Here is a 27,694-nt window from a genome sequence, read left to right on the forward strand (position 1 = left end):
GACAGTAGTTAATAGAAAATAAAAGAATTTAAAAAATTACACATCAAAAAAGAAGTTCAGCAAAATGAAGAAGTGCACTAGGTGTTTCAACGTCCATCGTTTCACAACTGTTTCTTAAGGCAGTTTTTGCCACGCACCACCAGTATATGGAACCAGCTACCGACTGAAGTATTTCCGAACCAAAACGAATTAATCAAACCCAAAATGAGCGTCCATGGGGGTATCACCTAACATCAGATGAGCCTCCTGCCCGTTCGCCCCCTCATATATAATATAAACAAATCCCTACTTAGATTCTTAAAAATGTTGAATTATTTCTTTGTTAATTTGCTTTGTGCAATATTCTCTTGAATTATTTTTTAAATCAACCACGTCACGCGTTAAACACTCACTGTACGAGTATAAAGAAACCATTTAGCTAAGATTAAAATACGTTCACCCTAACTTCATGCACAAAATTGCATTTCACTCCATGTATTTATTTACTTACTCGTAAATTAATAGGACATTAAGTATAGTATAATTTCGTTTCAATAAATTTGATTCATTTCAAATGAGCGAAGTACTGTTAGAGAGTAAAATAATAGTTGTCACTTCGTTCTTCGCTAGTAGGTAACAGGTTTATGAATGAAAGTGTTGAGTGAAAGTCACTTTATATGAATTCAAAGTATCTAGGCCGTGCACAAAGTGATAATACTAATTCGATTTTGGACAAAGTGATTAATATTTTATTTAATAAAAAGATATAAAAGCGAATTTAATATAATATGTATAAAACATTTTGAGTACTTTTCTAATGTGGCGGAAGACTGCCACAAAAGTCAAGTTGACAGATAACAAATACAATTAATTTAATTTAATTATTAACGCCATCTATTGTTTATAAAGAATATGTACTCGCGTATACAATATAAACATTTTCTAAGTAAACAGCTTGTTTATTATGCATCAATGACCGGATAAGAAATCAGTTTAGTGCCGACCGAGGAACAAGACAAACGCACAGTTTGGTAAATATGCCGGAAACAAATTACCCATTTGAAATAACCGATGTGGAGGAGGGGACATCAAAAATGTTAATGAAGTATTTCACAGGTATGAGTCTATTGATTATTTGATTGTCTAAATTAAATATAATAAAACTTACCTTACATAAAGAAAATTAATATAAATTTTTCAATTCGTGTTATTTTTTTAAATAGCTAAACTAATAAAACAAATTAAATTGCAATAACAGTGCGTTCAGATATACAACAGATATACCAAAGTGGCTCTTGATTTTAGTCGATATAATCGGTTTAATGAGCAAGATAATTTTGTTGGACACATTTGACCTCAATTGGAATAGCGGTATTTATTCAATTTCGATGTTTTGGTATCGGTTCGTGCCCTAAAAACAATACAGTACAATAATTATTAAATATACACACCTGTTTATTAAATAAATAGTTAGTTGATTATTATAAAAAACTTAGATTAATTGTTGATCATTATATGCAAAGAATATCACGATGTAACTGAAACTAAAATATCATATTTAATTCATATAATACTTAAGAATTAATTAAAAAATCTAACATAAATAAAAAACTTATATATTATATACAAATCTTTATGACCGCTAACCGTTGTTTCACCTCATTTAATTTGAGATATAATATTTAAAAATATCACATTATATTCAATTAATTAATTTAAAATGTTCAAGTATTTGATATTAATTGCTTACAATTTGTTTATCTACTATTAATGTGCCATCAATTCATTGCTTAAACTAGCCGATAAAACGCATCACTATTTTAAATCTCTTGCGCTGATAAGTTTTATCTCATGTTGTTGACCGTTGTTTGTTGTGTTTGTAAAACAAATACATATGTTGCTGTAGTATAATATGACGTACGACTTCAGTTAACATCAGTAGAGTTTGCGATGTATATATTAAGGCATTTGTTCCATGCAGCTCAATTATCGCAATATCTCTGTGTGGGCCTCAGATTTCTGTTGCGTGATCATTTCTAATAGACTAGTAGGCGATCAACCTTCTGTGCCTGACACACCGTCGACTTATTGGGTCTAAGGCATGCCGGTTTCCTCGCGATGTTTTCCTTCAGCGAACGAGAGAATGCTAAATGCTTACATAGACAGAAAGTCCATTGGTACACAGCCTAACCTACGACCTCAGTGATGAGAGCCACTAAGCCAACACTGCTATCACTGCGAAATAAGCACTAATTTCCAGCCTTATTCATATACAACGGTCAACAACATGAGAGACGTAGGTTTATAGAAAAACTATTTTAATTGTGACCATGTTTCGGGTCAAAATTATAAACTTAATCTGTGACCCCAAAACTAAATCTAGTCCTTAATAGGTAGGTACAAGTTACTATATATAATGCGGGCAATTACGAAATCATTCTTACCTTGAATAGGCAAGTAGATAACGCATTCTAAACCTAGATCTAACGCATAATTCAAATAACATATCGGTTTAAAACTACAGTAGTTTCGTAAAATACTTTGGCGAATTAACGGCCAAAACCAATATGCAATATCAATCCAATTTTAGCTGTCATAGACTGACAATTCAATCCATTTCTAAAGAAAAGCATGCCAATATTCAATACATGGACTGAGATACCAATCTAATTATTCAACCAATCGTTCAGAGGGCGGATAAGAGATTGAAGATTGCCCTCTGTATGAAAATGAATGTTTACTCATGCCAACAACCTATCTGTCCATTTTGACAGTTGCTTCGATTGGCCAAATCAATCTCGGATTGCTATCGGTGAAACTCGTATGATTTGGGTTTGGGATTGCGACCTAACTTAATATTCATTGGGAAAATTTATTCATCTTCGTCATCTTCCAGTTCTAGTGATAGTGATTTGGAAGTTTAAATGCAATTATCCGATTGGGATAGTAATTCTGAAGCTGGAAGAAGACAACGTACTTCTGTGCGAAGACATAAGACAAGAATTAATTATATCCAGAGCCTGAATGACGCCGAATTTACATTTAGATTTAGGTTAACAAAAGAAGCTTTGGAGACACTTTTATACAAAGTGATGTCTATCATATATGACTTCTTGCAGGTTTCATCTTTTCATCAACTTTTGTAAAAATTTTTAAATATTAGCTACAACCAAAAATATTTGTTACTATAGATACTACCTACTAACTCCACTTCAAAACCTCAAGACTCCAGCAGAACATCTTTATAACGAATCTCAAATACGAAACAGAAATGTGGTGGAAAGGACATAATATGGTGTTTGGAAAAAATCGGTTCCCCAAAATCGGTTTGTCAAAAAAGGTTTTGCTTCAAGTATCTCGTGTACAAGCCGTGATAGTGGCATGTGCAGTGTTGCACAATATTGCTATTATCATTTATCATTTATCATTTATCATTTATCATTTTGAACTACTGCAACAAGTAGATGAACCAGCTGATGATATTGATCAAAGCGCAATTGACAACGTGGGAAATGCAAGTGTGCGAAGTAATCTTATAAGTGATTATTTTGCTTTATTACTATAATATTTTATAAATTACAACATTTTTGAGATAAATTAAATAAAAATTCAATGCTTTTATTTAAATAAAAATACAAATTTTTAATACAATACATCCTCGCTCCAGGCACAAAATCTATTATTTTTCTAATTTATTTAACAATATATTTTTTTCTATGGCCCATAATTCTCTTTTATGCTCTCTTTCTTCCTCTTCAAATGCCTATTGCTTTCTCTTATTTAGGAGCTCTTCCTTTCAATTGACTTTCATTTCCTTCGACAGACAACAATATCATGTCTTTGACTTTTTCCTCGATAGGGGGTAAGAGGAGTAGCAGCACTAGGGCCACCTCCTGTACGATATGTTTCAGCATGTATCAAGGCAGACTTTTTTCTTGTAGCCCTCTTTAAGCTTTAGCACTGCGAAAGTTTACCCCACTTGTGCTATTAAACAGCGCCTCCAGCGTCTTCCAGCACTGCTCTTTCTCCTGCCAGGTGACCGAGTCACTCTTTTTATTTTCTAATATATTTTTATGGTCAGCAACAAGCGAAGTTAGAAGGTCAACGTCTTCCCGGCTGAAATTGACGCTTCTTTCACGTTTTTGCGTAGACATTTTTTTAAGGTAAAGAACCAACCTCGAATCACAAAAACAACATACACAAACTACTCAGAGTTTATATTTGTAATAATATGTACTAAAATACTCAATAACCTAACAAACAATAATACCATATGAAAATGACAGCCCGTTTCGTTACAAGTAATATATAATGACCAGCAAATAGGTTAAGGTTCTATGTTTTTCTATAGAATTTTGTAACTTTATTTGTTCGTAACAAAAAAACAAACAAAACGTTGCATAGCTATTTGATACTTTATCCATACATTGTGAAACAGACCCTAAGTCTTACTTATTTTATTTCGTTCCAAAAACAGCAAACTTTTGGTATGCTTGAACACAACATATTGCATTGAACGAAACGCGGTCGAGAGGCAAGGATCACGCAAAAGATTGCTGTCAATCTTTTGTCAAATAAACAATCGGATAGCAGAAATGTTTATTGGCATGCAGATTGGAGATCGGTCTTTAGATATGAATCAGTCCAAGATTGGTTATAATCATAGATTGAGGATACATTATTAATTTTGGCCGTAAAAGGATAAGTTTAGTTAAGATTTAGGATTAAGGATAAGTGCAGAGTCAATACTTAGCGTAATTCGTTTTTCTACTCTAAGTGATAATTAATCGTGGTGGTTACACCACGTTAACAGTTATTTTAACTACTATATACCACGACTTCTCTTAGTTTAGGTACCTATATATATATGGTTTTGGAAAGATTTTCCGCTAATTACGTACTAATTTTCCAACCTTTCAGAGACAATATTTATAATATTTAAGCGTCGATTAAATAGGCATTTCCTGGAGAGGCGTGCCCTCCAATAGGCCACATCTCACTTAACATCAGGTGGGATTATTGATAAATGTCAGCCCAGTTCTGTTTTAAAAAATATAGACCCAAAACTTGCTTACTCCCGCTATATATTAAACTTAAATGCTAATGTGATGCCATTTGATAATGTACTTCCTCTCATTTCTCAAGTGAAGGAAGATCTTTCATTCAACAGGCGTGCGAACTGATTGATTTTTAATTTAAACATCTAAAAGTTCATCCGAAAATTACTTCTATTTTTAACTAACAATCTACAAAGACTCAATAAGATAACTACTGTTGCAACCTTCGATTAATTGACCGTGAAGGTTTCTTTTAGATTGTCTGAACCTCTCTACGGACTAGGAAATGTATTAAATTGTTTCCTTATTCTCATTTAAAATATATATTTTTTTATAAAAGAGAGTACTTATGCATAACATTGGCATGATATCCAATTTTCGAACGCAACGCCGCTGTATTTATTCTAAGTATATTCTGATAATTATATTGAATTAATCTGCAACAAGATTTCAAATTAAATAAATCCTTGAATTTCACCTTCAATCGGTCAGTCAAATTAATCTTTTCGTATAGTTTATAAATATTAATATTCGTATTCAAATAGTTTTTAAAATCACACAGAGCGCTTTGATCGTAGGCTGTACGAAAAAGAAATAGGGTTATTGTCGTCGGTCAGACACTAAGGACTGACCTCGTCAGACGCAATATGCAGGCAGACTACATCTACAATAAATTAAATAGGCCGCTCAACATCTACCAACTCACCACCCAAAAAAAATCAATATTGTAATTGCAATAAAATAAAATTCAATTAAATATTTAGTTTGTTATTGGAGAGTTGACACAGGTAATTTTTAACTTAAAAGGGTTCCAAAATCTTATATATTGAAATCATTAAAAGACATTTTTATTTTTATTTTAAAAGAAACAGTAAGTCGTTAGTCACCTAGTTTTTTCAAGTCACTTCAAGATAGTGTTTATTTAGATTAAGTAGGACAAATAGTGTTGGATTTTGAACTAGTTTGTACATACATAGTTTGCGCTAAATTTCATCTTTAGATTTTACCGTAACATTAGCAAGCTTCATTGGAAATATTTCTATAAAGATAGGTACTATGCGGGAATAAGCACTATTTACTTTTTATATATTTACGTATAATTATTTCAGGTGAAATGACAGGGTTTGTTCGAGTGGGTCCCAAAGGCTACTTTTTTCCGCAAAAATTTAAACAGGAAGCCGCAAATTTTTATAACATGGCAATAAGACCGAGCGATATTTTTGTGACGAGTTATCCAAGATCGGGTAAGTGCCATTTTTCAAACAAATATTTCTTAGGGATTTTGATATTGAATAAAGAACATTGATATGATAATATCTGACCCCTTTCTTCTAAAAAAAAGTGCGCGCGTAAGTTCAAATGTTAGAAGTGTAATTCACCCTTCTCACTCTCGGTCTCAATCGCTCTCTCCGTTTACTTCGACAAAAACGTTGCACATCTACGTGACGTTCCTTAAAAATTTTACCCTCATGCGCCTAAAGAATTCAATAAGCTTTCGAGGTAATGGTATTTTACCTCCAGCTGTATTCTACGTTAGATACTGTGCAACTGTGGATTCCAGGTTCGATTTCTGGCGACTTCAAGGTGCAAACTATGCCCAATATATAAAATTCCTTTATAATTGAAAGTTTTGACAATACAAACGATTGCAATGACATAACTTAAAAGTACCATGTACTATTTACACTACTATTAACGGTTTTCATGGCCTAAGTTATTGATATGGTTTGAATATTTTTTTTAATTTCAATTACAGGCACCACATGGGCCCAAGAACTAGTTTGGATGGTAGCCAACGACCTGGATTACGAAACGTCAAACGCTATACCACTAACAGAAAGATATCCGTTTCTAGAGTAAGTTTTATCGTAACATATAAATTACGTTTTAATGTCTGTTAGTAATAGATAAAACACAATCTTAATGATCTACTTGTGTTTAAGTACAAAGAACATATTATTTTGTATTATAACCTCCTTATACGATGTATTCACTATTTTGGTGTTAAATTGCGTCGTAGTGGATTTACCCAAAATTTGACATCCGGCAAAAAGTCCCGAACTGATCTTGATATTGTATAGGTTATTTACATTTTTTTTATATAGAACGGGGGGCAAACGGGCAGGAGGCTCACCTGATGTTAAGTGATACCGCCGCCCATGGACACTCTCAATGCCAGAGGGCTCGCGAGTGCGTTGCCGGCCTTTTAAGAATTGGTACGCTCTTTTCTTGAAGGACCCTAAGTCGAATTGGTTCGGAAATACTTCAGTGGGCAGCTGGTGGTGGTTATTTAACTATTTATATCATCACGCCTTTTCCCCGAAGAAGAGACGACAGGTCCTGAGATACATCTCTCGCTTCAGCCACTTTCATGACATTCATCAAGCATGCTCGTCCGTTATGGGTACTTTCAACTTATCCCTTTAGTACCTCCTGGATTTGATCCTGGTATGTACGAGAAGGCCTACCCAACCTTGTTAACCGCTTCTCACTCATCCAGTCTACATTGCCAAACCACCTAAGCGGGAACGCTTTCGTATCTTTGACACTTCCTTCTCTTTTAACCCACACTGCTCAAGTATCTCACTATTACTAATCCTATCACGCCATGTTACACCACACATACTTCTTAACGCTCTCATTTCCACGGCATTTATTCTACTTTCATTCGTTATCTGCCTATTGTTTAGGTACCTATACGTATTTAGCTTAATGAAACTATCGCATTAATTAAATATGACTTTACAGATGTGATTAAATAAATAAAATAAACTTTATTATCACAGAAAACACATTACATTTATACAGAAAACAGATTTATAAAGTGATACAAAAAGCAGTTTAGGAAGCGTTCAAGTATTACGTCATGCAATTTTTGGAGATTTTTTAACAATGTAACGCGCCGATTCACCTAGTGAATCTTTTTATACCTAAAAGTTACCAATATTTGGTGTAAAGTACTGGAAAGTCAAAAATAATATTAACAATAAAGCGTAATTCCATCCCCGCCCCGCATCGTAACGTTTTATAAAAGGACCCCCCCCCCCAAAATTCGTTACGTAATACTTGAACGCTCCCTTGGCTCAGCTTCGCAAATTTTCAGCCAGTCCTGTTTACGCTACATTTCTAAAAATGCATCTGGGCTAAATGCCCCACCAAGGCAAAAGCACAAAATAATCCACGTTCATTTATTTATAGATTTTCAGTATGCGTCCACCCCGTAAATATGCAAAGGTTTATAGAGGAAAATAGCCACGATGAAAGTAAATTGGAGCTCTTAAGGATGGTCACAAAGCCTGGAACAGAACTGTTAGCTGATGCTCCTTCACCGCGATTTATTAAAAGCCATCTGCCGCTATCTCTATTTCCGCCTAATATATTGGATGGAAAAATGATTTACGTGGCAAGAGATCCGCGGGATGTTGCAGTGTCCTTCTACCACTTAAATAAATCTATGAGGACACAGGGATATACGGGAGACTTCAAACTATTTTGGGAATGCTTTATGAATGACTTACGTAAGTATTACTTGTACCAAAATTTTGTACTTATACAAAACTGTGTTTTATAAGCTACGTTCACCAAGACAGAATATTATAAGGTATTAACTAAAATTCTATCTAACATTTCAGACCACTGGACACCTTTTTTCGAACACTTAAAAGAAGCGTGGGAAAAACGTGATCACCCAAATTTGCTATTCCTCTTTTATGAGGAGTTGTCAAAGGTATGAAACACTACAACGGCTTTATTGTACCTTAATTACTATTGACTATATCGATTCAAACCTATACATTCACTAAGAATCTTAAGCAACATCTTTTACACCTGTCTTATGCTCAAACCGAAAGTATTCTTCTTCTGCAACAGTTTAATTATGAAATTGTAAGCGTTAGATAGTCTCGCTACGCAGAGACATTGCGTCTCTTTGCGTTTTTTACAAAGTATACTACGGAGAGTGTTCGGAAGAATTGTTTAGGTTGATCTCTCCTGCCTCTTCAACATCATGTTGATGGTTGGAGGTCTTCCACAGTCTGTTTCACAAGGCATTTTCTTTTGCGAACTGTGGAATCGACTCCCGGTGGGGGTCTTCCCTCAGAGATACGACCTCCAAATGTTTAAAAATCGAGTGTACTCCTCCCTCAAAGGCCGGCAACGCACCCACTAAGGATGGGTGTCTATGGGCTGCGAAGACTGCCCTTTTTGGCCGTCCCGCAAGCTCGTTTCCCCCCTATTATATAAAAAAAGGATTTATTACGTCAAGTTACTGTAGTCATAAGTTAGTCAAATGGAAGAGACTAGCTGCCCACGACACAGGGAATCCTAGTGTGGAGTTTAGTGCACTTTCTCTTTTAACTATACATCCCTTTTAAATATATGTAATAAAGTTTTTTTCTTGTTTAGTCAAACCGATTGCACGGTTGTTCAGTGTTCTTGCTTCATTGATAAATGGCATTGATTATTGGCAGAAACTTTGTACTTGGTACAATCCATCAACTTAGTAAAAATCGTGTAGGTATGTGTGAGAATTTGCGAAGCGTCATGGCAAGACACTGGGCATACATAGTTACGCAGCCCTCAAGGTCATGTCTGCTAATTAATTACATATTACAGAACAAACACAAAGTTCGAGCTGCAAAGCCCATTAACGTTCGAAATAAAAATAGTTTTAATAAAAAAATATATTTTGTATTTAAGGATTTGCCGGGAGCAGTTCGTCGCGTAGCCGATTTCTTTGGCAAGAGCTACAGCGACTTACAGATTGAACACCTTTGTGATCATCTCAGTATTGACAGTTTCAAGAACAATAATTCCGTGAACTATGACGTCATGAAGGAGCTCGGGATTATGGTTGGCAATAAAGAGTTTATCAGAAAAGGTAATTTAAATTACAAACGCACAAACATTTATTTCAATTATTCAATCTTTATATTCGATAGAATCCCTTTGAATATATATATATATATATATATATATATATAAACTAATATTCAAAATATAAACATAGACAAAAGATACTGTATAGTGTTTAATGCAAGGTTCCAATAGTAACAAAGTAAAAAACACACTTAGAAAAAACATTCCATTCGTAACAAACACGGGGTGAAAATGAAGAAAAAACAAGACGAAACAACGGCCAATCTCTAATCCAACACGCGTAGACACTCGAAATGATACGCCCTATTACTTCGTCTAATTTCAAACGCACGGTTTCCTCTTACTTTTCATTCTAACTAAATTTGTCGACACGAACTCTCATTTTCATACAAATTTAGTTTTCGACTTTTTAGTTTCTACATACACTACTGTTAAGGCATATTGACTAAGCCCCCTGGTCTATTATTTCGCGTTTATTAATAAGTTAATAAAATGCGATTTCATTGAATATTTTTGTAGGCAAAGCCGGTGGTTGGAGAGACTACTTCGATGAGGATATGAGTGCTCAAGCCGAGAGATGGATTGCTGACAATCTACGTAACTCGGACTTACGCTTTCCCCATCTTTAATAATCTCCATTAATATAAACATATTTTTTAAGTTTAATTTATGTAACTATTACTATAACGATAATATCTTGTAATATAATAAATTGATATACTTTATCGATAACATTTATTACTAACGAAACACACATAATAATAAAAAATAAAGGATATTTTTTTTTAAAGAATATTGTAGATTTTAATTAGTGTGTTGTGGTCCTGGCTCAGCATTATGCTGAGGAGGAGCAGACGTGTTCCACGGCGCTGGTAATTCTGCCAGAGACCACATCGAGTAAATAAAGAAATCTTGTGTAAAAGTATATAAAAAATAATAATTGTTAAGAAATAGATAAATAAATATTGGGTGGCGAAAGAAAATGACAAATTGTGGTGATATAACCATTTATTGTAATAAAATGCTCTATTTAGTACTTTTAACACCATGATAATAAACATTGACACTTTAAGTAATAATGTACGCTTAGTATAAATCGTTCTCAGCCGAATGCCCGTCCACAAATAAAACAATGTTTCAGTCCTTTACGATTTTATTAAATAATTCAAATAAATTAAAAATGTTCGTCAGAAATATAAAACCTATTCGTAATGGATAAATGTATCGCGATGCAGTCTTTGCATTGTAGGATTGCGCACTTCACAAGGACTGAAACTAAACAGCGTTACATAAAATTATCCAAAATTAAAAATTTAACAAACAATTATTCTTATAATGCAAAGACTACATATTTACATGAGCACAGTCGATACTTTCAAGCAGTTACACAATGTACTTTAAAACTCATTCGTTATCGCCAGCCTTAGAACGTATCAAAGGAACGGGATAGACCACGTCCGAGCCGTGCTTGCGTGACTATTTGACTATACATACTGTGAAGCCACTAAAATAAGTCGTGCGCCACTCGGTGACGCACCTAACGCGACCTTATCTATACACTTATAGAAAAATCACAAAATTGAAGCGATTAAGGAATTAGGAATAAATTCACGCGATGACATCCGGCAACAGCGCGTTGTCCATGGGCGGGCTGGAGGGAGGCTTGCTCACTTCCTCGGAGCCGTTTATTCCGTTCGGGATGATCTCGGGTTTGGCGAGCTCCTTCCTGGGTACGCTCTTCACTGCTGTTTTGTTGGCCGTGTTGCTCTGAAAATTCAATTTATTGTTTATATTAGAATATAAGTAATACAAAACTAACCAATTCAAATACATATACACATATTACATAACATATTTATTTATATTCTAGAATTTTTATGCCAAATTAAAACGAAAATTATATTTCCTACGGTCGTTTTTCAATCACATTTATCCCCATGTAAAACAAAAGGATGCTCTAGTGAGGCGTCGAATAAAACGCCTCTAGAATTTCGAGGACACATCTCGAAAACATTGGCCTGTTCCCTAAGGTCGGATTCTCCTAGTTAAAATTAAAAAAGATCACCCCGATTTGACTAGTTCGGAGATATTTATACATACTCTTGTGAAATTTAGCATTTCACGTGTGTTCGGGTAAATCATACCTCTAGTGTATGAACGCAAATCTTAAAAAAATTTTTATGATGTTTATTTTTCAAGTTATGGGCCTTTTAAAAAATAATGCTAATTGAAATTCCGATATTGTGGAACAGATTTTTTATAGGAAATGTTGTTTTTTAAATATCACCCTTCATATAGATCTTTCTACTATCAAACAATATCATCAAGCTAATAAAAATAATATAGTACAACTAAAAAACATAGTAAATAAATATAATAATGCTATTATAATCCGACTTGGTTCATAGATGAAGTGATCAGTATCAGAACAGTAATGATAAGAAATACCTTCAATAACCATAACACTTTTTGTTCTACCCACACTTGATTATTTATTATTTTATGATATGGATACTAAATTCACCATCCTTTTTTTATGTAATAGGAGGCAAACGGGCAGGAGGCTCATCTGATGTTAAGGGATATGACACCCATGCCCATGGACACTCACATTGAATTGTAAAATTACTAGCTAACCTAACTCTCGCCTAACGTACGGTTGAATATATTATTAGATAAGCATTGAATATAACCTAAACGTAAAAGCTATCATAATATTCCTTCCTATTATACCTTAGCGGGTGCAGTCCTGGGTGGAGCAGTCTTAGCTGTGATGCGTTTGTTGGCGAGGTCTTTACTCTGTTTGTCAAGTACTGTGCGTGTTGGTTTTGCTGCTGCGGGCCTGAAACGTATTCTAATGTAAGTACAAAACTCGGGATTTTTGGTTGTAGTCTATTTTCCGAATAGGAGTAAATGTGTAGCGTGTTTTTTGTTACCATACACACAAATCACTTTTATGGAGAGTATTCAATGGATGGGACGGATATATGTTAATTAATAAAACGTCAACGGTACTCACTTAGCGGGAGCAGCGGCAGGCACTCGCGGGGCGGGGCGTGGCGCGGAGCGAGCGGCGGGCGCGGCTTTTGGAGCTGGTTTAGCCGCTGGTTTCACGTCACCGTTTGTCAACGGCTTTTTCTCGGGTGCCTTGGGCTTGGGCGCCGCGACAGTGGTCTTTGCTGCGGTGGTAGTTTTGGCGACAGTTCTCGCCGAAATGGGCGCGGGTCTGGTGATGGGTGCGGGCGGTTTAGGAGCGGGTGCGGCGGGTTTAGCCGTAGCGGGTCGCGGGGCGGGTTTTGCGGCCGGAGCTCGAGGAGCTGCACTGAGGGGTTTGGGAGCCGCACTCGGGGGTTTAGGAGCCGCCGCACTCGAGGGTTTGGGAGCGGCCGAGGTCGTTTTGGCGGCGGTGGGCGGCTTAGGCGCAGGTGCCTTAGTCGCCGGTCGAGCCGCAGCAAGACGAGGTGCGGTTTTAGCGGCGGCCGCGGCGAGCGGTTTGGCTGCTTTCGTCGGGGAAGAGGCCTTGGGGGAAGGTTTGGCGGAGGCGAGGGTGGGGGTGGGGGCCTTCGGCGCCGTCGTTCGCGGAGTCGTGGAGGAAGTCGGTCGCTTCGTCGCCAAAGCGGGCGACTTAGCGGGAGTTTTGGGGGCGGTTTTCGGCCGAGCGGTGGGGGTGAGAGAAGGTTTCTTGACAGCGGTTTTAGACGAAGTAACGGCAGCGGTGGCCGCAGCGGCGGCGGCGACGGCGCCGGCTAATGCTGTAGCGGCCAACGGGTCGAGTGAGGCCGCGATGGGTGCGTCGCTCTGTGTTTGGTCGATCAGGATTGCCGGCGTGGGTGGCGGAGTCGTCGCAGGTCGAATTTGCTCCTCGAGGTTCGGAATCGCGCTAGTGACCGCGACGCAACTTTCTACGAGTAGATCATTTTGTACGACATCGTTTGGTAATACCGAATCTCCTAGGGACTCCACGGGCACATCTTGCGGTATTGAATCACGTATATCAGGTAGAGGTGTTTTTACAAGAGGCTGCTCTTCTGGAATAGGAGACTCTCTCACTTCCGATTCCTGCAATAGAATGGGTGATTCTCTTGCTACTGATTCCTCCTGTAGCGGAGCAGGCGATTCTGTTGCTAAAGATTCCTGTACAAGAACGGGTGATTCGGTTCCTACTGATTCCTGTACTGGAATGGGTGATTCTCTTGCTTCCGATTCTTGTAAAGGAACAGGTGATTCTCTTGTGTTCAATTCCTGTGAAGGAGCAGGGGATTCTCTCACTACTAACTCCGGTATAGGAATTGGTGATTCTGATGTCAATAATTCCTGTTCAGGAATAGGTGATTCTGCTACTACAGATTCCTGTACAGGAACAGGTGATTCTGTTACTACGGATTCTTGTACAGGAACAGGTGATGCTGCTACTACGGATTCCCGTTCAGTAATAGGTGAATCTCTTGTTAACAAGTCTTCTAAAGATTCCTTTTGTGCCAGTAACGGAGACTCCCTTGGTACAAAATCATCAATCGGGAATGGTGAATGCCTAGGTGTAGTATTTTGATTAATTGAAAGGGTGTCTTCAAGAACAGATTCCTCAACAGGGAGAGGAGACTCAGTAGGAAAAGATTCCTTTGAAACTGTTTCCATAAGCGGTTCAGGAGACTTGCTAGGACCTAATTCCTGGAGCGAAAATTCGCTTTCTAGAGCACTGGTTTCTAGGGGCAAATCCTTTTGAACTGGCTCTTCTAATGGTTGGAGAATTGAGTTTTCCACTGGAAGAGGTGATCGGTGTTCGGGCTCATCCATAAGTGACGATTCAGAAGGAGCCGGTGACTCTCTTGGTAAAGGTACTTCTGCAGGAACTAACGGTATATCCTGGGGTGGAATGGGCGAATGTACTTCCTCGGGAACGATAGGTGATTGTGAAGGTAAAGGTGATTGCGCAATAACAGATGAATCACCAAACATAAGGCGATCGGAGACTGCTTCAGAAGGTTCCGGTGACTTGGACAGAACATCATCTGGCAATGGCGACTGTCCTGGCACCGAATCTTCCTTTTGTGTTATATTTTTATCATTTCCATCCAACTCTGGAAGGGGAGATTGTGTTATAAAATCTACGGGCTCTGGAGTTTTTGTTGATAATGTATCATATATTGGCACTTCACCACTATCTAGAGTGATTTTTGGGTTGTCCAAAATAGCCTCTTCATTATCAACTAAATCATTACTATCATATTGTTTATTTTCAGTCTCAAACTCGTCCACATCTTTTTCAGATTGGTGGACATCTACAATTATATTGTTTTCAATTCCTTCAGAGTTTAATGTATTGAAATTGGTTGTCTCTGTTGGTTCCGGTGTGAGATTATCGGATTCTAATTCAGAAACAAATTCACTTTCTTTTTCAATGATATCTGCTGAATGCTCAATGAATGTTTGCATATGTTCATTGGCTTCAAATGGTATATCATTTTGCATTTCAGTATCTTCCTGGTTCATTTCCATTTCATCATCTTGAGACAAATCTTGTGGTGTTATATTATCTTTTTCACTTTCGGATGGATCTAACAGATCATCATTACTAAAACCTAATTCTGAACTTTTACCATCAGGAATTTCAGGAATTTGTTCAAAAAGTAATTTGTGAGATTCAGGCGTGTCTGTTGGTATGACATTCTCCTGATTGCTGTATTCAAAATCAACATTGGAATAGTTTTGCATATTGTTAAATTCAACATTGCATTCTACATTTTCATCAACAACATTATTTTCTGTAATATCATTTCTATCATCAAATCTTAATATATCATTGTTAGGTTCCATGTCATTGTTTGTCAGTGAAAATAAATTGTTGTGTTGGTCTGGATGAACGTTTTCTTTATCTTCTACATGTTGGCAATCTCCATTTTGTTCGGTGTCTTCATCGTCACTATCTGGTAGTAGTTGTACTGAATTAAGATCGACTTGCGATTCCAGTTTGGAGAATCTTTCACATGTATCATCATCTTTCTCCTGGTAAAAGCTCATGCTCATGGGATCTCTTTCCTTATTTTTAAGCCTTTCAAAAAGATCATTATTGCCTTCTATGCTGAAAGGATTGGTTTCACTCTGTGTTTGAAATACCTGGAATAATAAAAACTTGTTACAAACTAGTTAGGTCATGCATTAATAAATGAAAATACAGTCAAAACCGTTTATAACGACATCGTTTACAACGACCTATCGGTTATTACAACCAGATTGTACGGTCCCGTCCGAATCCCTAGTAAACTATTCAGTAAACAAACCGCTTATAACAACATCGGATACAGCGACATATCGCTTACAACGACGAAATTTTATCGATATTCATCGGCTATAACGACCAACCGCTTCTTGTCTCAGCAAAACAAAACAATACAAACGATTTTAAATCTTATTTAGAGACATTGAATGAATATTTAGGCATATTATTATCTACGCACTTTCTCCCAACGAACAGTTTCAGCCAACAACGATTTCGGAGGCTCTTAACGCTGTAACAATTTTGCAAAAATTTGTTGCCTTTAACGAACAGTTTGATACTGGTGATACTCATACCTTGAGGAGTAAAAAAACAGACCAAAATGACTGATTACTTTTGTACCTAATTATTTCGTAATAAATATTTTCGTTTCTTTTTTGACTCGTTTACATATTATAATATTAACATACCATATTATAACCCATACCTACCTATTCTAGATAGATAACTATGATAATATAACTTGTATGTATTGTGGTTGCGCCGGATTGTTATTTTTATAATAATTTTTGATTTTTAAATAATGGTTGCTCAATACATATACCCATCCTAATAATTCCTAGACGCATCTCTCATCACCCACCTATTTTGTCCCAATCCTATGACGGTACTAGTTCCGGAACGGGCTATAGGTGGCGCGCACGTCGATGAGTCTCTAATAAGAATTAATTAGTGACAATTTTGATGACCCGCGTTATGGTTGATTATTCGCCGCACGCTCGCAACGCTTCCTTTTTCTTTTAAACATTTAATTGTTTATTATAAAATTTAACTATACTTAAATTCAATTAACTTTAACTTCATTAAGTATAATTTGTGAAAAGTGATTGTTCATTGGTGTACAACAAAGGAAAGAAGCCACTAGAAGAAGCCACGAGGTTGAAGGTACTGTGCCGTCATCCTTTCTTTCTTTTTCCCATTGTCCATTATTGAGCAATCATATTAGGTAACAATAAGAAAAAATACAGTCCACTATTTAATCACTTCAAATATTTAGCTTATAGGTATAAAGTTTTACATATTAACAACCCGCGCCGCCAGTAAAAGTTGGTCCAAACGAGCCGAGATATATTTCTTAGCTTATAGTTTTTACCTACGCTCCGCTTATTTTCGCTTAGTATAATAATTTAGCTAAGCAATTGTAATGTTATGCTTATAACATTTCGATCATTACTTGCATCGCTTTGTTAAACGTACGCGTGACCTTGGCATAGTTTGTCGGTCACTGCAACATATTTGCACTTCAGTAAACTTTATACCTAATTATTCTTAATTGCTTTTCTATTCTATTATATTGAATAACTATAATTTTACCGCTATTTTAAATTCAAAATGCCGAAGAGTGATAAGATATCGGAATCTACAGATCTAGCTATAGATATACAACTCGTATTATTAGAACAAAAACGGAATACAATATTCATTTATTTACAAGAGGTATTTGACCTATCTAAAGATGCGGATTGTGACCCTTTGATGAGGGAAAACTTTCTCGACGCGAGTAGTAATATTGAAACGTTACGCTCAGACTTTATTAAAATCTTAGATGATTATAATAATCGCTTGTTATCTTTAAATCATAAGGCGACTCCGGAATATAAAAGTTTAATTGCATTCGAGCGGCTTTACAGCCGCGTGAAGAGCTTAGTTTCACTGTACAGCTGTAGTGCAAATAAAACTGATAAGGATACGCCGCGGAGGCTTAAGCCCTATTTGCATCCGATTGACAGCAGTACAGCTAATAAAGGGCGAACTTCGGTGATACCCACGCAACCCCATGACGTCACATTGTGTTCCTTATCTCATTGTAATGCTTCCCGCGCACCTACTACGTTGTTACTCGCTACCGCACGCGTTGTTGTTTTCGATTCGCAAGGTAGGGAACATAACGTGCGCGCTTTATTGGACAGTGCCTCGCAAAGTAATTTCGCCAGTCGCAGCTTATGCCAGCGGTTGGGTTTAGAGACAAACCAGAAACCCTCATGTTCAGTGGTTAAAGGGATTGGAGGCACTACTAAGCCAATTCTAAGTTCGGTTTCGGTGAAATTCTTCTCCCGCTTTGATCTCAGTGTGTGTTTTAGCATGGACTCCCTCGTAGTCGACAAGGTCACGGAGTGCTTGCCCACTGTGTCTGTGGATATTTCGTCGTTGATCAATTTTAATAATTTACCTTTAGCTGACGATACCTACGCTGCCCCTGGAGATATTGATTTGTTAATTGGAGCATCAATCTTTCCTCACCTTCTCTTATCTCGTAAAGTTCAAGGTCAGTCTGATTGTCTCTCACCGCTCGCTTTAGAAACCGTGTTAGGTTATGTTATTGTCGGCTCTGCTCCTGCTCTAGTTGATAATCACGCGTCTGTCTCATATTGTTGTGCTACAGACCCGCTTGACGCTGCTGTACGTAAATTCTGGCAGATAGAAGAAGTAAGCGCCCCGCAACTATTGAGTCCAGATGATAAGGCGTGTGAAGATATCTATAGCAGCACGACTACCCGTGATACGGATGGTCGATACATGGTCGCGCTTCCATTTAAAGAGGATGTATTTTCATTAGGTGATTCGTTTAAGAAATCTAAAAATCGCTTTCTTTGTTTAGAACGTAAAATGCAGGCATCACCTAAATTAAAGGAGGCGTATGATAACGTGATTAGTGAATATTTAAATAAGGGTTATATTTCTCCCGCTCCTCTAGACACTGAAGAAACTCGGAATTTACCCTCATATACAATACCTCACCATGGTATAATAAGAGAAGATAAACTTACTTCTAAATTACGCATCGTCCTGGACGGTAGTTCAAAGTCCAGTTCCCAAATCTCGCTTAATGACATTTTATATAATGGGCAAAATCTGCAAGGAAACTTATTTCATATTATTGTTAATTTTCGCTTATTTCGTATCGCTCTCTCCGCTGACATTCGTCAAATGTTTCTTTGCATTGGAGTTCGGCCATGTGACCGAAGGTTCCAACGCATTCTGTATCGCTTTTCGCCGCAAGAACCCTTGAAGGTTTATGAATTTAACCGCGTTTGTTTCGGACTGAAGTCTAGCCCGTTTCACGCTCTTCGTACCATAAAGCAACTAGTTTTGGATGAAGGTGCTTCTTATCCGCGAGCACAGCAAACAGTCAACACTGGTTTGTATATGGACGATTTTGTCTACAGCATTGACAACGAAGATGAGGCTATTTCCACCGCTGCGGAAGTAATCGCTTTGATGAAAGCCGGACAATTTGATCTTGTTAAATGGACAAGCAATTCACAAAGAGTCTTGGATTCTATTACGCCGTCGCATCGTCTCTCTGCTGTAAAGGAGTTTGATGACTCTGATTCGCATAAGGTACTAGGACTATGCTGGTCACCCGCAACAGATAATTTTAGTCTTAAAATCTGTACAACCGCTGAATCATGTACAAAGCGTACTATTCTGTCGTGTGTCGCTAGGATATGGGACGTCATGGGATTTGTTGCACCCGTGGTCTTATACGCAAAACTTCTCATAAAACAACTTTGGTTGTGTGAATGTGATTGGGATGATATACCACCCGACCACATCATTCAACAGTGGTCCCGTTTTAAGGAGGAACTTCCTCTTCTTGGTGAAATTAAAATTCCACGACATGTTGGCATCGCGTCCGGTGATGTTGTAACCGTCGTGGGCTTCGCGGATGCAAGTGAAAGGGCCTACGGAGGAGTTGTGTACTTTCATGTAAGAGACAGTCAAGGTCTTCGCAAAAACTCATTTAGTCTGATAAGCGCTAAATCTAAAGTGTCACCTCGTAAGGTGGTTTCGCTAGCACGTCTCGAGCTTTGTGCAATATTAGTCTTAAGCAACTTAATTGCTAATGTAATTAATGCTTGTAACAATCGCATTAATATAGATCGTGTTTTCGCATTCTCAGACTCGACTGTAGCTCTTTGTTGGGTGCATTCTTCGCCCCATCGTTGGGATACTTTCGTTGCTAATAGAGTCTCTAAGATTCAGAATGAATTTCCACCGCAAACATTTTATCACATCGCTGGCCATGAAAACCCCGCTGATTGTTTATCTCGTGGCCTTAGTCCCGCACAAATCATTGATCATCCGCTTTGGTTCTGCGGTCCTCAATGGATTCTATCAGATCCAAGTTTTTGGCCTGTTACGGATTTTAATCCATCTACTGTGTCTCAGCCTCCAGAAGTAAAGAAGCATGTAACTCTTTTCACTGCTGAAGACTGTGAAAAGGTTGAGAAAAGTTTTTTAATTACGCTTGCCAATCGTTTTTCATCTTGGTCAAAGCTTTTACGCATTGTCGTTTATATCTGTCGTTTTGTTAAATTATTGCCTCGGCGTAGTACTATAATCGCAGCGGATTTAGATTACGCTGAGAATTTAATACTGAGTGACCTTCAACGGTCCCACTTCTTCAACGAAATCGCTAGCTTACGTACAGGCAAGCGATGTACCCCTGCTTTTCAGCGCCTCAAGCCATTCCTTCAGAACAAACTTCTTAGAGTCGGAGGACGGTTGAGTAATGCTGATATAAAATTTGATAGTAAGCATCCACTCATACTTCCTCGGAAAGGTCATATTTTGAATCTTATAGTGGATTACTATCACAAATTGAATTGCCATGCAGGTCCGGAGCTATTGATGTCCATACTGCGTCAAAAATACACCAGTCGCTAAACCCTTCGTACATACTGGCACTGATTACGCGGGTCCCTTTAAAGTGAGTAGTTCGCGTGGACGCGGAATTCGATCGTTCAAGGCATACGTATGTCTTTTTGTGTGCTTAACCACCCGCGCTGTTCACATAGAAGTTGCAGGTGATTTGAGCACAGCTAGCTTCCTTGGAGCTTTTAAGCGTTTTCTATCACGCCGTGGTCCCGTGGCTCGCGTGTACTCAGATAACGGCACTAATTACGTAGGCGCAAAGCGCACGCTTTCGGAGTTACACGACTTCTTAGTTTCAAAACACTTTAACTCTGAGTTTGGTCACGTATTAGCTGAAACTCGCATTGATTGGTCATTAAATACTCCTGCTGCTAGTCATTTTGGTGGCAATTGGGAGACCAATATTAAAAGCCTTAAAGCTCATTTATACCGGGTGATAGGTGATCAAATTCTAACTTTCGAGGAGTTCAGCACTGTACTTGCACAGATCGAGGCAGTGATGAACTCGCGGCCACTGTGTCGCACGCTATCCAATGATCCATCGGAACCTCTCGCGTTAACACCCGCACACTTTTTAAACTTAACACCGCTAAAGTATCTACCAGCTAGAGAAATCGAAGAAGATAGATTACATTTGCTTTCGCGTCATGAGTTAGTTGACAAGCTAGTGCAGTCCTTCTGGAAGCGCTGGAAGTCTGATTACCTTCATACATTGCAAATGCGGAACAAGTGGAACACGCCAGCTAAGCCAATTTCTAACGGCGATGTTGTAATAGTTATTGTTGACAATGCACCGCCGCTCCACTGGCCGTTAGGAATAGTGGAGGAAGTTTTCCCTGGTTCAAACGGTGTTATACGTGTGGTCCGCGTTCGCACGGCGTCAGGTACCTATCTACGTCCTGTAGTACGTCTCTGTCCCCTACCTAGCGAATAGTTACATTTGTATAGGTCATTAGTTAGGTTAGTTAGTTTACATTTGTATAAGTCGTTAGTTAAGTTAGTTACTTTAATAAACTTTTCTTTAGATCGCTTTTCATATCGCTATTCATTTACTTTCTAGTTTTTCTTGAAGGCAACCCTTCAAACCCGGGGGAATGGTTGCGCCGGATTGTTATTTTTATAATAATTTTTGATTTTTAAATAATGGTTGCTCAATACATATACCCATCCTAATAATTCCTAGACGCATCTCTCATCACCCACCTATTTTGTCCCAATCCTATGACGGTACTAGTTCCGGAACGGGCTATAGGTGGCGCGCACGTCGATGAGTCTCTAATAAGAATTAATTAGTGACAATTTTGATGACCCGCGTTATGGTTGATTATTCGCCGCACGCTCGCAACGCTTCCTTTTTCTTTTAAACATTTAATTGTTTATTATAAAATTTAACTATACTTAAATTCAATTAACTTTAACTTCATTAAGTATAATTTGTGAAAAGTGATTGTTCATTGGTGTACAACAAAGGAAAGAAGCCACTAGAAGAAGCCACGAGGTTGAAGGTACTGTGCCGTCATCCTTTCTTTCTTTTTCCCATTGTCCATTATTGAGCAATCATATTAGGTAACAATAAGAAAAAATACAGTCCACTATTTAATCACTTCAAATATTTAGCTTATAGGTATAAAGTTTTACATATTAACAACCCGCGCCGCCATATTGTACATACATATGAACTATACTTGTGTATATATAATATATGACATTGCTTATAACGACTATCGGATATAACGTCGGCAACTATACGGTCCCTTCAATGTCGTTATAACCGGTTTTGACTGTATATTAATATTTTACCAATGGTTAACTATCTAAATTGGCTTATTGATATTTTATATTATTCAAACTCAAACTATTTAACAATAATATCATATACCTAATTAGAGTTTGAGTTGAGATTAATGAATGAACCAGATCAGGTTTACTGTTAAGTTATATTTTAAAATTGGAGATTATTAGACAAAATATACTAACTTGTATATTGCAGAAGTCTGTAGTATCCTTTTGTATCCTTTCAAAATCTTGGATAAGACTTGAATCCTTTATTTTTTCAGACTCGAGTCCATTAAATTCAAAACTGTCCATATCACATTTCATATTCCCATTTAGATGTGCAGTAACACCTTCAATTGAAATATTCTGTAAAGAATTTTACATGAATTTCAATTAATTTCTTTTTGCACAATAAGTTATAACAAGAAAAGATGATAGATCTGAGAGTCAAATCAAATAGTAATTGAACTCTTAAGTAAGCACTACTGACTACAATAGAACTCAAGTGATCTTTGAACTCAAGAGTTATTTAAATATCAACTTACATGGTGACCATTCAACTGATCGCAATTATCCAAGTCTTGTAACTCTGCTGGTCTTCCACCGGCTTCAGTCTCAAACTGCTTGACATCAGGAACTATAATGTCCTCCATCGGTAAAGGCTTACGTGGAGACTCAGCCAGCAAGACATCAGAACCAGCCACTCCACCCGGGACAAACACCGGAGCATCAGGGTTTAGAGGTGAACTATTCATGTCTACAGAACTATTCTCCCACGCAGACTGAAATTTGAGAAAATATTATGAAGTTATCTTACTGCATTAACTAAGCTTTAGGATAAGGGACAAAAATGTAGGGGAAAGGGTTTTTACCCTTAAATAAGCCTTTCTTATTGCTTATTACCACTTAACAAAGGCTTCTATGCCTTGTATACAAATAAAGGTATATTGAAGTATTTTTAAAAAATCTGGCTAATTTTATATTTATGTTTGCACAAAAACAAAAGTTTCACAGAAACTAGGACTGTTATTTTTATTTTGACCTGTAAGCCGAATATTTATTAAAATAAAGAAAAAATCTATGTTTTTAAAATATAGATATTGTTTAAAATTTTTACTTCATGAAATTTTTTATTACACAATCATTCGCTAATATAGCATGTTGGACTTTAATGCAGTTTATGAAAGTGTTATATATTACATAAGGAACTAGTTATTTGGCAATAGTTACAATTATGTAAACAATAATAAGAAACAAAAAAAAACAAGTATTATTGAAGTCAAAGAAAGCATTGTCAGTATTTTAGGGGTCAAACTGGCAGGTGCTTTATTTATCAAATAATATATTTTTCACATACTAGCACTTTTGTTGCTCTACATATAAATGATGCAACAGCAGCAAAAAGCATGCTTTTGCTTCATCAGCGAAAATTTGCAGAATAATTGAGGAAATGTCTACAACAAACTTATAAATAATTCATTACGAAAACTATGTTATATACTAAACAATTGTTTTTAACACCACTTACATTATCTTGACAAGGAGTCTCTGATCGGGGTGCTTCGTCTGCTTCTTCACTAGGTTCCGATTTCTGTTCTGTCTGTTCAGATTCACCTTCGCCTTTGAAGTAATTCCACTCGTCCTCAGAGTCTTCACCACTCTCAGCTACATTATCCACCAGATTGCCGTCAGTTTGGCTCGCTTCCACTGCACAACAACATAAATATAAGGACAAAGAAACTCCAACGATTTTAGTACACAACAAATACCAGGTGACAAAGAACAATACACAACCCTTGTCTATCAACAGGTGACACACCCTCGCCTAAAACCGGCACTCACTAGATCTTAGAATATAATATTTCAAGTTTAATCTCTGAAAAGTACAATATAAAACTTTGTGGTAAATAAATAATGACAGATAACGGCTGAGAACCGCGTGCTAGCACTATTTACCGGTCGCGGAATTTAAATTTCGATCATGTTCAAACTCGCGAAACTTTGGCGGACGCCATTACAGGTCCCAGACACGCCCGGTCGAATTATTTTATATTAACCGATACAAAAATTTACAAAAACTCATATTATGGTCTCTGCGGGAATCCTTTAAACCATTATGGAGGGATGTGTTATCCAACAATTCTATTTCCAGAACGCCGCTCGGCATGAATCAACACTAAAATAACCACATTACAAACTATTTATGTTTGTAATTATTTAACTTCGAAATCACGTACCAGAAACGGTTAGAAGCAATATTCAAATTATTTCAGTCGTTTAAATAATTTAAGTTTTCTACACAAAAACTTGATTATTTCACAAGCAATGATATGAGAGCGGCACAGACCCAGCGAGCGTTCAAAATATGACTGAGGCGGGAGCGGGACGGAATGATAAACGAAATCCGTCGGGCGTCGTACGACGGGCGAGCATAGGGCGCGAGGGGAGACTGAGGAGACTAGAATGTTACCAACGTATATTTAAAAATTCCTCTTTGTTATCTTATTTATATTTTCTAAACTGAAATTAAAAATGTGTTCTTTATTTATATTTTGTTCGACATAGCGTTAATACGATTAATGAATTATTTAATAAGTGAGATGCGATTATGGGGAATAAATTAAAAATTTATTTCTATATAAATAAATATGTGGTTATAAAAAAATATTTTCTTGTTAATTACAATAAAAATAACTGTTTATTATAATAAAAAATAAAATTCACTTTAAGGTTACATTCCTCAAAAAATCTTAAAGGCTTGTAGTTGGCAACACTGGCAACAACAACGCGGCATGCGCCAATACATCGGGCCTCGGGACGTGCAAGTCGAAGAAATTATACAGCATTTATACTTTATATATTATACGATATAAAATGTATTTATAGTCATTAACGTAAGTGTTATTATTACTCATTTAATTATAATTATTGTTTACTACCAAGTTTCCTGTTAGGTGTTTACACTTTTAAAAACGATTGTGACTAAACGACTACAATAACTACTTAAAAATCATTTTTAACACTGGCAATAAAATAAATCAATCCATAAAGAAAAAGAATATGTTTATTACTTGAATGTCTAAAATTGTTGTTCGCTCTTAAAAAAATCATTGAAAATCATTTGAATCAATTTGTTACGTGTTTTTTTAATGTCAAATATCAAGTTAATATATAGAAACTCAGTCGAGGAGGTGTTCAATTCGATTCCTGGCGAAATAATTATTGTCTTAGGCAGTTTTAATTTAAAACTTGTAAATAGAACTTGCGACATTCTCACCAGCATGTGCAGGCGGAGTGGGCGGTGCTGGGTTCCTCATCTCTATATCTCCATCATCAGCGTCCACATCGACTGCCGTTTCGGGTCCCAAATCCTCGCTGTCGCTATCTGAGACGCCGTTGTCTTCGCCACCAGCGGCCTCAGCCACTGTATGGACTTTGTCGTCGACATCGAACGGGCGCAGTGGTGGGCTCACCACCGCGTTGTCCAGCCTACAAAACAATTTATTAGAACTAGCCACAACTCGTAACTAATTAACTAACGGTTAAATTCATATGTCAAATACGTGTTTGACTTACGGAAGTCACATTTACCTCTCTCTCTCACACACACATACACACACTCTCTCTCACACACTCTCTCTCACACACACACATACACACTCTTTCTATCACACACATACATACTCTCTCTCTCGCGCGCGCACACACACACACACTCTCTCTCTCTCTTTAGTCTCGAATCTGAGTGTTACCCTTAGCGGGTTCTTTATTTACTGTAAGCTTCAGCATTGTTTGTCCTTATTACAAATGTGCCGTTTAAATGTTTAATTTTTAAAGATATATGTTTTAAATATATTATACCTCGTTCATCTATTATTAATAAATATATATTTCTAATTTTTTTCTTGAATAATTATTTACAGTTAAATCGTATTGTTTTACTTTATGTGGTTCTGTTTTCACTATTTTATTCAACGACAAGAATCAATTAAATTAATATTCCGTTTTCATTAATTTGATTTATTTTATCTATAGGTATGACCTATAGAATAAAAATACCACTTTCATAGCTTTCATTTTCATACAAATAATGATTAACATGAACAAGGTCATAATGATATCGGCAAGTAGATAGAATGAAGTCATAAGACCAGTTTTTTTAGAATCCATTATGATAATACTTAGCAGGTGGCGGTTATTTTTATCCGACTCCGCGAAAATGATAATTCACAACTTTAAATTTTTGTACCTATATGTACATAATACGTAAACAGTGGGTTTTTTAACGCCGCTTATAAAGAATATAATAATAAATGTAGATTTTAATTAATTCTTGCAACAACTTGCAAATTAGAAGAAATATTTAAAAGAAATAAAAAATTAATATAATTTGAAAGCGTTCATATTTTATATACAAAAATCATTAAAAAAAAAATTTTCTGCTACATTTTCCCTCACAGCCATTTCATATAAAAAATGTACGGTCATATTTATAAACATACGTCTTCAAGCCTCTAATAAACGTAATAAAAAACTTTCTTAGCTTATTGCTTATTTATAAGCCCATAAAGTACTGTACTGTACTGTGTACTGTTTTTATCTATATAGTAAAATTAATTAAGAGTAAATATTGAAGTTTTAACCGGAAGTGTTCCTCGACTAATTTATTTTGTTCTTTTTTTCTTTTACTTTTTATTGAGATAATTAGTTGTTTATATTTACTACATAATTTAGTTAAAACCTAAGTTCTAACTTCTATCTTCTTTATAATTAAAAAAACCGAGGTTATCATTTCGACGTATTTTAGTAAATTCTGTCAAAATTAAAATAATACACTTTAAAGGCGAATAGCCTTAAAAAAATAGTGCGCCGAATCAGGCATAGTTATGAAAAAATAAATCTTACCCAAGCTCCATGGGCGGGCAGTTCTGGGCGGCAATATCTCGGGGGTCCTTCAGGAAGACTACGATTATGGAGATATTATCCTCCGAGCCTTCCCTCTTCGCTTGAAGTATCAGACGCTTTGTCACTGCTTTCAAGTCATCTGTATAAAAAAAACGTATAATTATTC

The 27,694-nt window shown here is 36.7% G+C and overlaps 2 protein-coding genes across 3 annotated transcripts in view; one reads left to right on the forward strand and one right to left on the reverse strand.

The window, feature by feature from the left end:
* The first annotated feature begins 880 nt into the window (after window positions 1-880).
* On the forward strand, window positions 881-10,643 carry LOC125054490 (sulfotransferase 1B1-like). Its single transcript, XM_047656418.1, has 7 exons — window positions 881-1,095; window positions 6,146-6,280; window positions 6,793-6,892; window positions 8,235-8,554; window positions 8,669-8,763; window positions 9,735-9,915; window positions 10,434-10,643. The coding sequence occupies exons 1-7, from the start codon at window positions 1,017-1,019 to the stop codon at window positions 10,541-10,543; spliced, it is 1,020 nt and encodes a 339-aa protein (XP_047512374.1). The 5' UTR covers window positions 881-1,016; the 3' UTR covers window positions 10,544-10,643.
* Window positions 10,644-10,904: 261 nt separating this feature from the next.
* The window catches only part of LOC125054489 (titin-like), a 92,968-nt gene continuing 76,178 nt past the window's right edge, over window positions 10,905-27,694 (reverse strand). The window contains exons 8-16 of one of the 2 annotated variants that reach the window (XM_047656417.1): window positions 27,529-27,667; window positions 25,901-26,112; window positions 24,152-24,330; window positions 23,169-23,405; window positions 22,825-22,989; window positions 14,049-16,028; window positions 12,934-14,009; window positions 12,648-12,756; window positions 10,905-11,681 (exon numbers count right to left, since the gene is read on the reverse strand). In XM_047656417.1, the coding sequence (XP_047512373.1) occupies window positions 11,523-11,681; window positions 12,648-12,756; window positions 12,934-14,009; window positions 14,049-16,028; window positions 22,825-22,989; window positions 23,169-23,405; window positions 24,152-24,330; window positions 25,901-26,112; window positions 27,529-27,667 (4,256 nt within the window). In that variant the 3' untranslated portion in view covers window positions 10,905-11,522. Of the gene's footprint in view, window positions 11,682-12,647; window positions 12,757-12,933; window positions 16,029-22,824; window positions 22,990-23,168; window positions 23,406-24,151; window positions 24,331-25,900; window positions 26,113-27,528; window positions 27,668-27,694 lie in introns of both variants that reach the window. The other variant, XM_047656416.1, reaches the window with a different exon arrangement.

Source organism: Pieris napi, chromosome 12, assembly GCF_905475465.1.
Source record: "Pieris napi chromosome 12, ilPieNapi1.2, whole genome shotgun sequence".
In the NCBI taxonomy this organism is placed as follows: domain Eukaryota; kingdom Metazoa; phylum Arthropoda; class Insecta; order Lepidoptera; family Pieridae; genus Pieris; species Pieris napi.